Raw genomic sequence first — 14,260 nt, 5'->3', positions numbered from 1 at the left:
TTTATTGAATGTAAACTTTAGCAGTACTTCATGATTTGGGTGACAAAGAATCCAAAAAAGAGGTTAAACCTACTGTAAAACCCCAGCAGTTTCATGCAGGATCCATTTCTTTAATTTTTCATGTCAGTGGAAGTACAGCGCAAGCACTAAACCTTTGAAAAAAGGCTACCTGTAAAGTCCTTGAGGAATCCTGAGACACAGTCCTAAGTGAACTGTAAGGGAATAGAAAATGCTCTCTGTCCTCCCTCCTGTGAAGTGATGGTTCTAGCAGAGTTGGAAAAATGTAGCACAAGGGAATGATAGAGCAAAGAAAAATCACAGAGACAAAGCCAGTCTCAGTATGGCTGTCCCTTTTTTCCCCCCACTTACAGACAAGCACACAAGTTTGTCGAGATAGTTTATAGCGAGCCGCTTCATCTTTCAGCAGTCAGAGCTGGAATTAATAGTCCTCTAAACACAGGCAGCTGTGAGTTTTCTATACTGTGGCTTGTGGCATTGAGAAAAACAGTTGTTATTCCCTGGGATGATGAAATATCCCTCTACATTATGGTACGGCTGCATTGTTTCATCTCAATGACAACATGGCAGCAGACAGACAGCAAGATATGCAAACTCAATGGAGTAATCAGATTCTTCTGAGGGGGCTTTGATAGGAGGTTGTGATCTTGCATTTGTTTCCTGTAGATATTAAAGGAATACATTCAATAAATATGAGGCTGAGCTGACATATGATTGGCATTCGGGGTGGGTGCTTATGAAAAAGGGGATTAATAGAAATGTAAGCAATGTGTGAAGCCAGTATTCAAACAAAGGGTCGCCTGTGTCACTGCCGACTGTCATATGTAAATGATTGATTTCCCTTCTGTTTCTTGACATGTCAGACAAAAGACATAAGCAGATTTCTTTCTTCTCGTGATATGCAGCAGTACTCTTAATACTTCTTCCTGCACCATGATGAGTCAGGGTAAATCTATACACTGAATATAAATAAGACTGTGCCTGCAGAGCTCTGTAGTCTCTTTCTGCTCCTCCTCTCTCCGCGGCGCAGACTCTCCACGCTGCAGAACCAGAAATCTGGGAGCCTGAACTGTCGGTGACCCGAACAGCGAGCAGCTCCTGCTGAATCTGCTCGCTACGTGTGTGCACAGAGGGCTTGTAAGCCTCACCAGGAGCCTGTTTTGCACCATGCTGTCAGAATACAGCTGCTTTTGAACTTGTCATGACAACACCAACTATTATAAGTCCTTTTTGCTCCGGGATCGATACAGTATTGGATGCTGTGCACCGATTCAATCATCATCCTGTACGAGCAGCCGAGCTTCAGTCGACACCTACAGTTCAGCAGCAGCCAACTGCATCTGTCATCATGCATTTTAATCCCCCGAAATTTCAATTTCATAATTTATTTTTTGGAGAGAAGGCGGGAGCTCTGATGTAGAAAAACAACATGAGCACACCTACTGTTTATAATAAAGACTTGATAAACAGCTATCAAGATATGTGGACACTACACAGTAAATTTCTGTTTAGCTACGTGTTTTGCATCATCTCTCTTATGAATGATTCACTTTTCAAATTCCCTCTAGGCAGGCAGGTTGATTTAACTGTCACATAAAATCTCTGAATACTATCAAACAACAGCACTTTACCCTAAAGATTATACGTTACATTATTTTCTTATCAAGTTGAAAAGTCAAATGAAGAATAAACAAAATCATAGTGATGCTTGATGGGTAACAGAAGGGCAGAGACTCATAGAAAAGGTGTAATGTAGACACAGATCTTATGATTTATGAGAAGTAAATGTCACTCAAAGATCTAAAATTTTAAGCTAATGCCTTGAACATACACTGTTGCCTACTGCGAGCAGCCAGCAGCCTTATCCTAACTATGTCACAAACTCTTGGGCTGAAAAACTGCAGTTCCTCAAGTGCCCACAAAGGCTGAAGATGACCTAGTGTTACAAACTCATCATATGTGCACATTTGAGTTTTAGCCTGATGCTAATTTTTCACATGATAAGATACATATCTCACTGATTTTTAACCCTTACACACTGTTTCAGGTCAAATTTGATCCAAAAATGGATTTTAGATCTACCAGCGTGGATCAAGGACACAGAGTTCAAGGGGGGCCACAACACTGCCACAGAAAACAATGCTGTAAAGGTAACAGCATGTAAGTGTTAAACCAATAAGGATAAGACTTTTGCAAAATTAGGCATAATGATGAGCAGGGCTGAGATGACGTTTCTGTCTGTTTCTAGATTAACTGAAACCTTTTTTCTCATGAACACCTTTTTTTTGTTAAAGTTAAATAATGTTGTATTATGGTTCACTTACTCGAAAAAAAGAAATTATATTTGCTGAAAAAAACGCAAACTTTTAAAAACTGTTTCCAGACTGATTTCCTTACATGAAAACCCATCGTTCCTGTATGTCACTAAGAGCTGTATAATAAATGGACGTAATATCAATGATGCTTCCCATCTCTTTCTGATACAGAGTTTTGAAGCCTATCATCTGCAGCAGCCTTTTTGGAAATGCCAACAAGAGACGGGCTTTGAGGCAGCTACAGCTTCACGGCTGCCCTCTTGTCAGTCAGGTGAGCTTTGCTTCTGATTGGATCTTTAACCCCCTCCTCATAGTGTCTGAAGTCATTTTCGCACAAGGCTGTAAACATGTCAGTCTTGTAACAATTGTCTTTTTTACTTTGTGTGGACATGATTTACCAGTACTTGCCAGCCTTAAGTGGACACTTGAGGGACTACAGTTTTTAGTACTTTGGCATTGTCTTAATTTTTTGTGGCTGGAGACCGCTGCTTAGGGGGTGACACAGGGATCATCTGAAAATCGTGGTGTCGTTCCCCATTTGCATTTGCATATTATGTTCCCAGTCAAACAGCCAATGGCGATCAGAACAATGGCGGCGACTATGTTGCTGAGTCTAGAAGTGTATTTACACCTCCACACACAAAGTTAGTGGTTTTTGGGCGTGTGTTCACCAAATGCATCCACATAAAGAATGGCTGTAGGTGTATACACATAATGGATTCCTTTTTTGATGAAGCTACACCACCAACTCCAGGTACTCCAGTGTTTCCAGTCACTTTTGTGTTGTTCTGTGAACACAGTTTTTAAGACTTCATCTTAAGTTAGAATGTCTGATTTGAAGTCTGCCATCTTTATGCCTCTTTGGAAATCAATAGACAGCGCCACTGAGATTAAGAAACCCTTTTAAATACAGACTCTAATTCCAGTGCTATTAATAAATTTAATTCTAATACTTTTGCTAATACTTGTGACAAAATGTCCTAACAGATTTTTTATTTCGTCCTCTTGTTTCAAGTCTTCAGATATCCTGTCAACTGTAGTAAAACTGTAGCATGTTTGTCACATTTCTCAGCTGTTTTCTGGCTCCAAAAACCCGACTGCCATCCAGCCAGGACCAGCAACAATAAAGTGCCAAATTCTAGTGTATCACAAACAATAGATTGATGCCAAGGTGGATTAGTCCACTTCTAATATACAGTCCAGCTTTGCAAATATCCAGATTCCCAAGTATGTAATCAGTGAATTGATTGTTTTTTTCCAGCTTTTGTCAGAAAAACAGGACAAGAACAAGTAACATTTTGTTAAAGTTGAATAAAACACCCACAAGAAAATGTGAGCACTAAGAAAGCAGCACTGCACAGCATTAAGCTGCGTTTCCACCAAGCAGTCCGGGTCGGTTCGGTACGGTTTGGGGCGGTTTGGTACGGTTGAGCCTCATCCTGATTGCGTTTCCACCGCAAACCGTACCCCCTTGTGGTAGGCGGCGCGTAAGCCGGATGCCGAAAGTTGCATGTTGAGTAATAGCGTGACGTCGTAGCCGCGCGACTCAGTGTGCCCCGCTTATAAATTCAACGAAGAAGAAAATGCGACATAATAAACAAAGAGCAGCGATGGAGGACATACAGCAGCTGTTTTTCTTCATGATTGGCATGTGGTTCTTTGTTACAAAGCGCAACGAAGATTTGTTTCAGAGAAGGCTGCGTGCTGCGAGAAGAAACACAGCCGAAAGAACAAGACGGCTTTGGGCGATGGTGCTTAGTAGATCCGACGTAAAGGACGACAGCACATTAGCTCTACGGGAACGACGACGCAGAAGGGTAAGCTATACTTTAACTTTCTGGTGTAACCGTGTGTTTCCTCTTCATTGTTTCTATAAGTGTTCTGCCTAAAGCGTTAAGAAAACAACATAAAACAACTTATTGACGTTTTTGATCACTGTTATAACCTGGCGTTGCCGTTTTGGAGCGACACGTGCCAGTATTGTTAACTCGTAGGGGTCTCTTCTTTGTTGTGTTGTTGTTGTTGTTGTTAAACCTAAACAATATTGACAAGAAACTACCACTGAAAGGAACAAAGCGCAGCACAACTGCTGCCGAACTTGTATTTAATGTGATTCATGATAAGTACTAATGATTTTTCTTTTTTTCAGATAGCTCAACTGCTGGGAAACTATCGTCAAAGACCAACTTTTTGGGCCTTCAACCGTGCCAGTGAGTGGTGGGATGTGATTGTCCCAGGATTCACACACACACAGTGGGTAGACAACTTCAGGATGTCTGAAGAAACATTTCTGTACCTGTGCAACAAGCTGCGTCCAGGGATGGAGAAGCAGGACACAAACTACAGAGTGTGTGTTCCCCTGAAGAAAAGGGTTGCCATTGCCCTGTGGAAGTTGGCCACCAACAGCGAGTATAGAAGCATTGGTCATCTTTTTGGTGTCAGCAAAACCACTGTGTGCCGGTGTGTGCAGGACTTTTGCAGGGCAGCGTGCACGTTGTTGGTTCCTGAACAGATTCGTTTTCCGGACCGGGTGAAGCTCAAAGAAATGGCTACCTACATTGAGAACAGATGGGGGCTTCCACAGTGTATTGGTGCCATTGATGGATCGCACATTCCCATCATAGCCCCACAGGAGTACCACTGCGACTACTTCAACAGAAAAGGCTGGCATTCCATTATCCTTCAAGGACTTGTGGACGGAAAAGGTCTGTTTTGGAGTGTCAATGCAGGACTGCCTGGGAGCATGCATGACGCTCGAGTGCTGAGACTTTCCTCGTTGTGGGAGTTAGTCGAGCATGGATTCCTGCATCCCACTTGCACAAGGAACATTGGTGGTGTGAGTACTGGGTATTACATATTGGGAGACTCTGCATACCCTTTACAGAACTGGCTTCTTAAGCCATTCACTGACAATGGACGGCTGACAGCAGAACAAACTGTATTCAACAAGAAGATTTCCAGGGCACGGGTTGTGATAGAAAACGCTTTTGGAAGACTGAAGGGAAGGTGGCGTTGTCTATTGAAACGAAATGATGGTGACATTGAACTGGTTAAATCAATGGTTGTTACTTGCTGTGCTTTACACAATCTTTGTGAAACCCATGGTGAGGACTACCAGAGTGAGTGGGACATAACATCTGCAGCTGAGCCTGTGGTTTCACTGGCACATGGGGCAGAGGAAGAGGGCAGAGATGTACGTGATGGTTTGATGCGGTACTTGAACCAGTAGTGGTTTGCCTCTGATTGTGTACAATACCGACCTGCTGAACAGACATGTTGTGTGAATGTGTTTTAAAGAAATAAAGCATGTTTAAGAAAAAGTTTGTGTCTTAGTGATTCATGAATACATAACAAGGTATTTACCACAGATTATTATTTTGGTGCAACAAAACAAAATGCAACAAGTCATATTGTAGGGACTTTTCATTACCAACTTCTATAGTCTAGTTATCTGAATGTTCTCTGTAGCATTCTTACAGGTAAGCAATAGTGCAAAACATCATACCTTATCTCAATAGTGCTTTAAGATGTGTTACATGTACACTTGTAGATGTAACTTATTTCAGGCTGTTTTAAGTTTATACCATTCGTTTTTGTTTTACATGACAGGACACAGCAGAAGCTGCTCATGTGAAGTTAATTCTTTCATCTCTCACTTTGCTCAAAACTTGTTCAAATGAGTGTAGCTTGACAAATTATGTGTTTAAAAACAAGTTGTGTGCTTACACTTACTTGCACTTATGGTAAATGAAATGAAATTTATGAAACTAGAAAGTAGTTTATTTAAATTAACAGGTTTGAGGTTAATATAGAATCAAACATGAAGCATGTGTCAGTTGAAAGAATATACTTTATTTACAAAAACACAAAAACTTGGTGCACAAATCAACTTAAGGCTATAAAAAAATATATATATGTGCAAAAAAAGGGCTTTGAATATTTAGTGATGCCAGTGAAGGGGAGAAATGTATTCTCAGTCTCCATGTTTTTGGGGGAAGACTCAGTTGGATGGACCCCCTTCACTCCTCTGGAACATCGCGTCCGCCATCCTGTTCAGGGTCTGGAGGAATGCGTTGTTGAAGGCCGCAGTCTGAGCCATGTGCCGCTCGGAGAGGTCAGTCTCTGTTCTCCTTGCGTCACGGACATCTTCAAGCAACAGCTGGAAGTGCCGCTCTTGCCGCTCCTCTACCCGTTCCTGCTGCTCCTCCACCGTGCTCCTGTGCCGCTCATCCGCTGCCTGCATTGCCCACAGGGCTGCAGCAACATTGCTCTGGCCTCTTCTTTGTCTGCCTGAAATGCAAAAATACACAATAATCAACAACAAATAATACAACAAAAAAATAAACACTGATGATCTACTAATTATTTCAGTAATCTTTTAACTAGTGCCTATGCAATCCCCTTTGCTCAGAAACGCTATCACAACTATATGTTATATTACTTTCATATTTGTCTTACCACGAGGCGTGAGAGGGCAACCTGCCGGGTTTGGCTGCACCCTGTCCAGGCTTCCAGGTGCTGGTGTCGAGGTCCGTGCCGGAGAAGGGGGTGAGGAAGAGCTCCCAGTGGCCGCAGGGGTAGTGGAGTCCTCTTCCTCGATGCCGTCGAGCTCACTGGTAGAAGGATCCTCAACTACAGAGTAACACAAATCCCACGTTAATCAAACAAAGCAAAACTATGCAGTCCCAGAATGCAGACAACAGCAACGAATAGTAACCGGAGCTAGCATCATGCTAGTAGTTAGCTCGCTAGATGCTAAAAACAAAAGGCTTTGTTTACGGCTGTGGCACGTGTTACCAAACAACAGGTCACAATAAACAACAGACTAACGTGCAGAGCACAAATCTAACACTTCAGAAACACAGGAACACTTTAGCGAAAAGAAACTAACCGTAGGACTCAGCAATTCTCTCCAGCAGTGAGGACGCGGTGTCCATGGCACCCTCTCTCCCTCTGCTCGCCGGTCTGGAGCCGTAGATGGCGTCCATGAGGTCGAACCACCTCCAGTTCTTCCTCTGCACGCCACTTCGACTGTTGTGGTCTTTGATTTTCCGGTACTCGGCCCGGAGTTTCTTACACTTGGACCGGCACTGATCTGGAGTCCTCGTGTACCCCTCGACAGCCATTCTTTCGGACACCAGTCGGAACACCTTCTCGTTCCTTACGGCCCCGTCCAACTCCCTCTGCACGGCCTCCTCGCCGATGATTCCGAGGAAGGTCTGGACCTCGGCGGTCGTCCACGGCACGTTGAGTCTTCCAGTCATCGTCCAAAACAAGAAAACTTTTCAGCGAAGTCGCACGGAGATTTATACATGGCGGGGATTTGTGTCTTTCTTCAGCACCACTGTCGCACGGGAAGTGACGATTCTCCCGACCAATCAACGGTCTGCAGTGTTGCAGCTCCGCCTTTCGAGAGCGGATCGGTTCAATCTGGCACCCATAAGGAAGGGTACCAGAAAAGTAGGCCGGCTCGTCTCGGTTTTGGGGGATCCGTCCCGGGATGAGTCAGTGGAAACGCCGTAAAAAGCGTACCGTACCGAGACGAACCGACCCGGACTGCTTGGTGGAAACGCGGCTTTAGAGAACCAATATTGTCCCTTTAAAGTTTTTCTTTTTTAGTTTTGACATCACTTCAAATGAGACAACACAATGAATTGAAGACTGTTACTGAAGTGAGGCACAAGAAATTAAACCATCATACACAAGGTGGATTCACACTGTCAATGACTTTATTTTTTACAGTTTTGGGGCCATTTACACAACAATGGTTTTAGGATGAAAAATAAAAGTATGAACCAGCATTTTAGACCCTGTTTACACAATGCAAAAATGCAGAGAAAAAAAATGCTGAGGGACTGAATAAGATGTAGTAAGCATGCCAGGCCTGTAATTGGCCTCATAACTGTCTTGTCTAGAAGCAGCTTTTGGTAGATCTCCATCGCAGTAGAGTTGGGCTGATCATCTGATGTATTCAGGAATGCTAATAGCAAAAGTGGAGCAACAGATGCACATTTTGTTGAAAGACAGTCAGCAGATTCAGCAGATTCAGCAGCCCAACATGGTAGTCCACAACGATCGTAACAACAGTGCTCTTGTACTGTTATATGCACTTGCACGAAGTGGAGAGTAACATCAGCGTTTCCACTAGAAATGCGGGCTTACTGTTTACAGGGTAAAGGTGGCGGCAGTGTTTCAGGAAAATTTTCTCTGGGAGACATTTTAAAAAGTTTGAGTTTTAGGTCGGCTAGAATGCAGTTTCCCTGTAAACAAGAAGCTGAAACGCACCAATACATTTGTGTTTCATCCTAAAACCATTCTCTTGTAAAATGGCCACTTAATCGACCGAATACGCAAACTTTTGAAACAGCCCCCTGAGTGGAATTTTTCTAAAACGCTGTGGCCACCGTTGCCGTGTAAACAGCAAGTGGGTGTTTTTAGTGGAAACGCTGACATCATGCTCCAGATCTACCAAAAGCTGCTTCTGGACAGTTATAGCTCCTTACTATAGGCCTGGCATGCTTACCACAGCGTTTTCAGTCCCTGTAAACCCAGATTTTTTCACTGTGTTTTTGCATTTTTGGGTAAAATGTCGTGTAAACTAAAACTAATTGCAGTTTTTGTGTGGCTGTGGCTCAGGAGGTCGTCAGTTTTTTTCTCAGCTCTTGCAGGCAACGTGTCAAAGTGTCCTTGGGCAAGACAACAAACCTGAAATTGTTCCATAGAAAGCTCCGTATGAATGCTTATGAATGGGATCAGTTAATAAAGGTGGATATTTTGTATAGCAGCCTTAGCAGGGACTGTATGGCTGTGTTGTGAATGAGTGAATATGACATGTAGCTTATTAACGCTTTGAGCCATCAGACAAATGTGAATAGCGCTATAGAGGTGCAGCTTATTTACCATTTATGTCTGTATGTATGGTTTCTTTATAACAAGCACGGATTTAAGGCTGGGGTTCATCTTACAGCTCAGCTGTCTGGAAAAGTTTATCATTGCATTGCTCCAAAAAGGCTTTATATTCATGTAACTCCAGGAAACGTGCATATTGTTGAGCTCCGGGTCACCGCAGAGCCCAAAACCTGGTTTCTGGGTGTCTGACTGTCTGATTTTGTTCAATCAAAACATTTCTAAAGGTTACCTGAAAGCATAAGAAAGGTTTCTTTCACATTCTAGTCGGCTTATTCCTTCTTCTGAAAACACTCTTATGTTGTATAATTTTTTAAATGAAAATAAGCAACTCCAGGGCAACTACCAATGCGGTTGGATGAATAACAGAATACTTGAGACCATAAATGGATTAAAAATACTTAAGTAGATAAATTAGCTTTAATATTTTCCAGCTAACCCTGTCTCTGAGTGCTTAATTAGACCCTGTCTGTTAAAAGGTAGCCACGGGTGTCTCTGAACAACAATAGAGGTTTTTTTCGCTCACATACTGACATTTCTGTCACATTGTTTCGCTTGTCCGAACAGCTCATTTCTTGCCATTCTGTGTATTATCCTGCATGGGAGTATTTGACAGCTCCATCGCTCTTAAAACTGCGATTAGGTTAATTACATAGGACTGCTTTTCAGCTGAAACTCAGGACAACTTTGACTGTAGCAGCAGAATATCAATCAGGCTAACACACAGGATCCTACCTCTCTGCACAACCAGAGGAGAGTCAGAAACTTGGGAGACGGGGGGAAAAATCACTTTCATATGAAATATTTCTGAAGTAAGCATCACTTTGCAGTCAGAATAAACCAATGTCAGGAAGCTCAGAAATGCAACATAAAAAGAATTGATTATACACAAATCTCAATGGAACTGCATCCATATCAAAGAGTATGATTACACAAGCAAAGCCTTGTCTGATTGCAATAGCAGCAAGAGAGAAGATGAAAGAATAAGTTGACCATGTAATTTCTACCTATATGCCTTTGAAAAAGCAACACAAGTGCTATAGGGGGTAGATTGCTTTCACCTTTAAGTGCTGTCAGCAGCATTAAGAAATCAAAAGGACATCTTGGCATCATTCAGGTAGCAACACATCTTGAGTTAACTTCCACTGGGCTGCAAAATATCAGCCATTGACTGACATTTTAACAAGGAGAGAGGCAAGGTGGTGGATGCAGAGATAGGTAGAATGATAGGATGGACTAAAAGCACTAAATCAAACTTTGTTTCTGCTGCCGTAGGCCTTTTAAACTCACATCATATTATTTCTTAACTGGACTGCTGACACTGTTAAGGCTTTAGATGTTCCAGAGAAGCTGGGTGGGTCATGGGGGATTTCTCTTTTATCTTTTATCAGCTCCGAGAAGGCCTGTAACTGTTTCAACATGCTGGTTTTCTCTCGTGCACAAAGTCAGGTTCATGAAAAAATGACTTTCTGAGTTTGTGTGGTGGAAGAAACTTGACTAGCCTGCAGAGCGCCCTGACCTCCACTCCATTCAGCATCACTGGGGTGAACTGAAACGCCGACTGTGAGCCAGGCCTTATTGTCCAACACCAGTGCCTGACCTCGCTAATGCTTTTGTGGCTGAATGAAAGCAAATCCCTGCAGCCTGCATCCAAAAAGTCTTGTGGAAAGCCTTCCCAGAAGAGTGCAGACTGATAATAGCAGCAGATCGATGCCCACAGCTTTGGATTAAGACGCTAACCAATTACAGAACATATGGGTGTTATCTTAGGGTGTCCACATACTTTTGGCAAGGTATTAGATCAATATCATTCATTTATTGAAAGACAAAAAAAACATTATTTTTCAACCACTGTAACTCCTCTCTTAGCATTATATAATCCCAAAAGGCAAAGTAGTGCTTCAAAGCGCAAACAAAACACCAGATGAGGTGTGAAAAATGTGATATCATCTAAATGTCTCTGTTCAAGAGATCTCGAACAAAATTCATGATTTATTGTTTGAAACATCAAGTGAGAGGCTTGTGCTGAACAGAAGGATCTGAAACAAAGGACTGTTGCACCACTATTACAAGGATGAAATGATATGAGTAGTAGAGGTAGATAGTTGTAGTAAACGTGCCAAAGCTGGTGTAGAAAGGTTCTCACAGCATACAAAGGGAAGGTTGTTAGTGTTCATTGGCCCGGCAGCTCTGCAGAAGCCCGAGGATAAGCCTTAAGCCAGAGCACAGCAGATAGCCAGGGGTGAGGTGAAAGCTCAGACAATATGGTTTGGGCTCTGAGGCAAGCATCCTGCTGCAAAGGGAGACTACAGCAGATAATGTGTCACACAGTAGTATGTTGGGTGTCGCAAACAACGAGACCCTTATTCACGCTGTCAGAGGCGGCTTCATGGAAAGAATGAGAAACAACGGCGGGAAGAGCTGGAGGGGGAATGAGAAAGCAAAAAGGGGAGGAATGAAAATCTCTTGAGTGGGATCTTAAGAATAGGTTAGTAAAGGTGTGATGCTGCTGGCATGGAGAATAGATCGAGATTTCTTTCTGTCCCTGCCTCTGTAGGAATTGAAAGGGCTGGCCGGATAATATAATTGGTTCCAGGAGTGGTGAATGATGCTGGGAGGGACTTAAACGTACCCCAAGAAACCTGACAGTACATGCCGGAGAAAGAAAGGAAAAAAGGAAAACTAAATAAATGCAAGTTGACAGGCAAAATGGGGGACAGTTAGGCTTAGTGTTATTACCATGACAAAGAGAAAAGAGCGCAGTGTCTACTCCCTGCATGGAGGGTGAAGAGGTTTAAGGACAGAGCAGCAGGAGATGAGGAAGTGGCACACTGAGCTGTGTGTGCGTGACTCTGTGTGCTTGTATCTGCCTGCTGATGTGTGCACGCTCTCTGTCTCTCTGTGTGTTTGGATGTAATCAAACCTCTTGCACGGGGTAGCACTTTGTCTACTCTGATATTAATACTCAGCAGCTAGAACATAACTAGGAATGCTCGTGGAGGATTTTCCTGACTTCTAACGACAGAAATGATTAAGTATGTTTGTTATATGCTCACACGAGGCCCAAAGTGGTGTTACAGATTGAATCAGCTGCAAGAGAGACAACTATCAGAGACTGATAACTCCTAAGGGGCCCTTCAGGCATGCAGGAGACTGATTACTCCTCTGCAGGGCAAGTAGTGACATCATCTTTAGCTGGAAGCTGTTAAGAAGAAGGCTAGCAGAATACATGCTTCACGTAACATCTCTGCATGCTTCACACACAACTTGGAGCATTTGCATGGAGATCGGTTGGTGTATCTCTACGCTGTCGACGGTGCAGCTTTACATCAGCCAACCACTTCAAACAGCGGAGGACAGGGCTAATCTCTCTCACTGGTGATGCCAAGAGCTTTCTACAGAGATGCAACTTTCCAGTCTGCAAGCAATCCTCACAGCCAGATCTCATGACAGGGGCAGATGAAGCCCTCATATCAGACTCTGTCTGTACAATACTGACTGCAGCTGAGTTTATTAAAAACAGGAGAAATAATTGGATGAATCTGTACCAAGTGGAGGGTTTCATTCCAAAATTAGATTGTCACAGAGCAGAGAACACAACTTTTGCACACATCCCTAAAAATAAACAGCAAGAGGATCCTAGATTTGGTGTATTTTGTTGGATTTAGGAGCTTGAACTATTTTGGCATTTGATTTTAAACATTTGATGTTAATTCCTACAGCTGTTCCTGGTTTCTTTTTAAGAGAATATATTAAAAAGAAATGTGAGTGAGTAATAACTCCATTTCAAAATTCTGTACTCCCATTTCATTCATCGATTTTTTTAAAAGGCTGAAAGCCCAAAACCAGACAAAATTCATTCAAAGATTACCACAAAGGAACATGGTTGATTTAAGATGCAAACAACCTGGTTTGAGAAATAGGCCAGTCTCTTTGATCCTGTTCTAGCATGGTACCTGTTTTTAAGGTATCTCTTTAATTAAAAAAAGAAAAAAAAAATCAGCCTGTGTATTTGTGTGTCAGAGACGTGACTTATGGTGTTCCTCAGGGAAGCATTCTTGGACCTGTTTTATTCCTATTCATGCCTCCACTTGTATCACTTATATCAGCTTACTGCATCATGTCAATAATCATATTAATGACAATGGCACTGAACTGTAAAACTTAATCTCACCACACAACCCCCCCCCCCCAAATAAATGAATAAATAAATAAATAAAAATAAAAAATAAAATAAAATAATAATAATAATAATAATCTGCACATGATGCTGGGATGGTTTCAAAAACAGTTTAAAATGAATGTCAGGTGTCTGGGAGTGGTTTCCAAATCTGATTTTGAATACAATGTTCATTTTATTATCTAAGAAAAAACAGACTTCAATTCTCCTCTCACAGGATTTTCCCAAAATAATTTCAGAAAACTACAGCTTACTAAACACCTGCATCCACAGTCTTAGAACGGAAAAGGGGAACTGTGCACAAAGCCCTGCAGCTAAAAACTCTACACTTGATACCTGTTTCTTTTAAATTTTATACAAAAGGTTTTTTGATAATCTAGCATGTTCGCCACGTGCCTCTCAAAGTCATTGGCTAGAGAGCTTTCTGTTTTTAAGCACCGAAACTCTGGGATGTACTTCCTCTTATCTTCAAAACAGTGCCCTCTCTGAGAGTTTTTAATGAAAAATAAAAGACCTACTGGAGCTTTTGTCTACATATTAAAAAATATTTTTACTCTTTTTCTTGGTATTCATGTAGTAAAATTTAACTTCTGACTGATTGTAGGATTGCTTCTTTTTCTACTGTATTAATTTGATTATATTTTTTTTAGGTATTTTAACTTCATCTGTCTTGTTGTTTTCTATCTATTTGCTGCTCTGTGAAGCACTCTGGGTTGTATATCTTTGTGTATAAAAGGGGCTTCCTGTAAAGCAAGCTACATGGGATGGAATTGGATCTTCAAACCATCATGTTTGTCTGTAAGTGTGTTGCTCTTGTGTTCATTAGGAACCACAGTGGAAA

General features: G+C 42.0%; 3 protein-coding genes across 4 annotated transcripts in view; 1 reads left to right on the top strand and 2 right to left on the bottom strand.

The window, feature by feature from the left end:
- The window catches only part of adgrl2b.1 (adhesion G protein-coupled receptor L2b, tandem duplicate 1), a 148,269-nt gene that overhangs the window by 118,473 nt on the left and 15,536 nt on the right, over positions 1-14,260 (bottom strand). The window lies entirely within an intron of this gene.
- On the top strand, positions 3,756-5,600 carry LOC141804707 (uncharacterized). The gene is made up of 2 exons (XM_074689309.1): positions 3,756-4,150; positions 4,483-5,600. The coding sequence occupies exons 1-2, from the start codon at positions 3,917-3,919 to the stop codon at positions 5,560-5,562; spliced, it is 1,314 nt and encodes a 437-aa protein (XP_074545410.1). The 5' UTR covers positions 3,756-3,916; the 3' UTR covers positions 5,563-5,600.
- Positions 6,175-7,908, bottom strand: LOC141804743 (uncharacterized). The gene is made up of 3 exons (XM_074689355.1): positions 7,225-7,908; positions 6,792-6,965; positions 6,175-6,623 (listed from the first exon to the last, which is right to left on the bottom strand). Exons 1-3 carry the CDS (start codon positions 7,595-7,597, stop codon positions 6,334-6,336), a joined length of 837 nt encoding a protein of 278 aa, XP_074545456.1. The 5' UTR covers positions 7,598-7,908; the 3' UTR covers positions 6,175-6,333.

This window comes from Halichoeres trimaculatus, unplaced genomic scaffold (genome assembly GCF_033239565.1).
Source record: "Halichoeres trimaculatus isolate MK-OKI-2021-1 unplaced genomic scaffold, fHalTri1.1 fHalTri1_scaffold_15, whole genome shotgun sequence".
Classification (NCBI taxonomy): Eukaryota; Metazoa; Chordata; class Actinopteri; order Labriformes; family Labridae; genus Halichoeres; species Halichoeres trimaculatus.
The sequence above is the reverse complement of the archived record's forward strand: the minus strand, read 5'-3'. Positions and strand labels throughout refer to the sequence as shown.

Excerpts from the sequence above, each read along its gene's own strand:
- LOC141804707 (XM_074689309.1), top strand. The coding sequence starts at position 3,917 with ATGCGACATAATAAACAAAGAGCAGCGATGGAGGACATACAGCAGCTG. Across the intron at positions 4,151-4,482 it reads GGGAACGACGACGCAGAAGG|ATAGCTCAACTGCTGGGAAA; the intron begins GTAAGCTATACT and ends TCTTTTTTTCAG.
- LOC141804743 (XM_074689355.1), bottom strand. The coding sequence starts at position 7,597 with ATGACTGGAAGACTCAACGTGCCGTGGACGACCGCCGAGGTCCAGACC. Across the intron at positions 6,966-7,224 it reads GAGAATTGCTGAGTCCTACG|TTGAGGATCCTTCTACCAGT; the intron begins GTTAGTTTCTTT and ends GTTACTCTGTAG. Across the intron at positions 6,624-6,791 it reads TTGCCCTCTCACGCCTCGTG|GCAGACAAAGAAGAGGCCAG; the intron begins GTAAGACAAATA and ends TTTGCATTTCAG.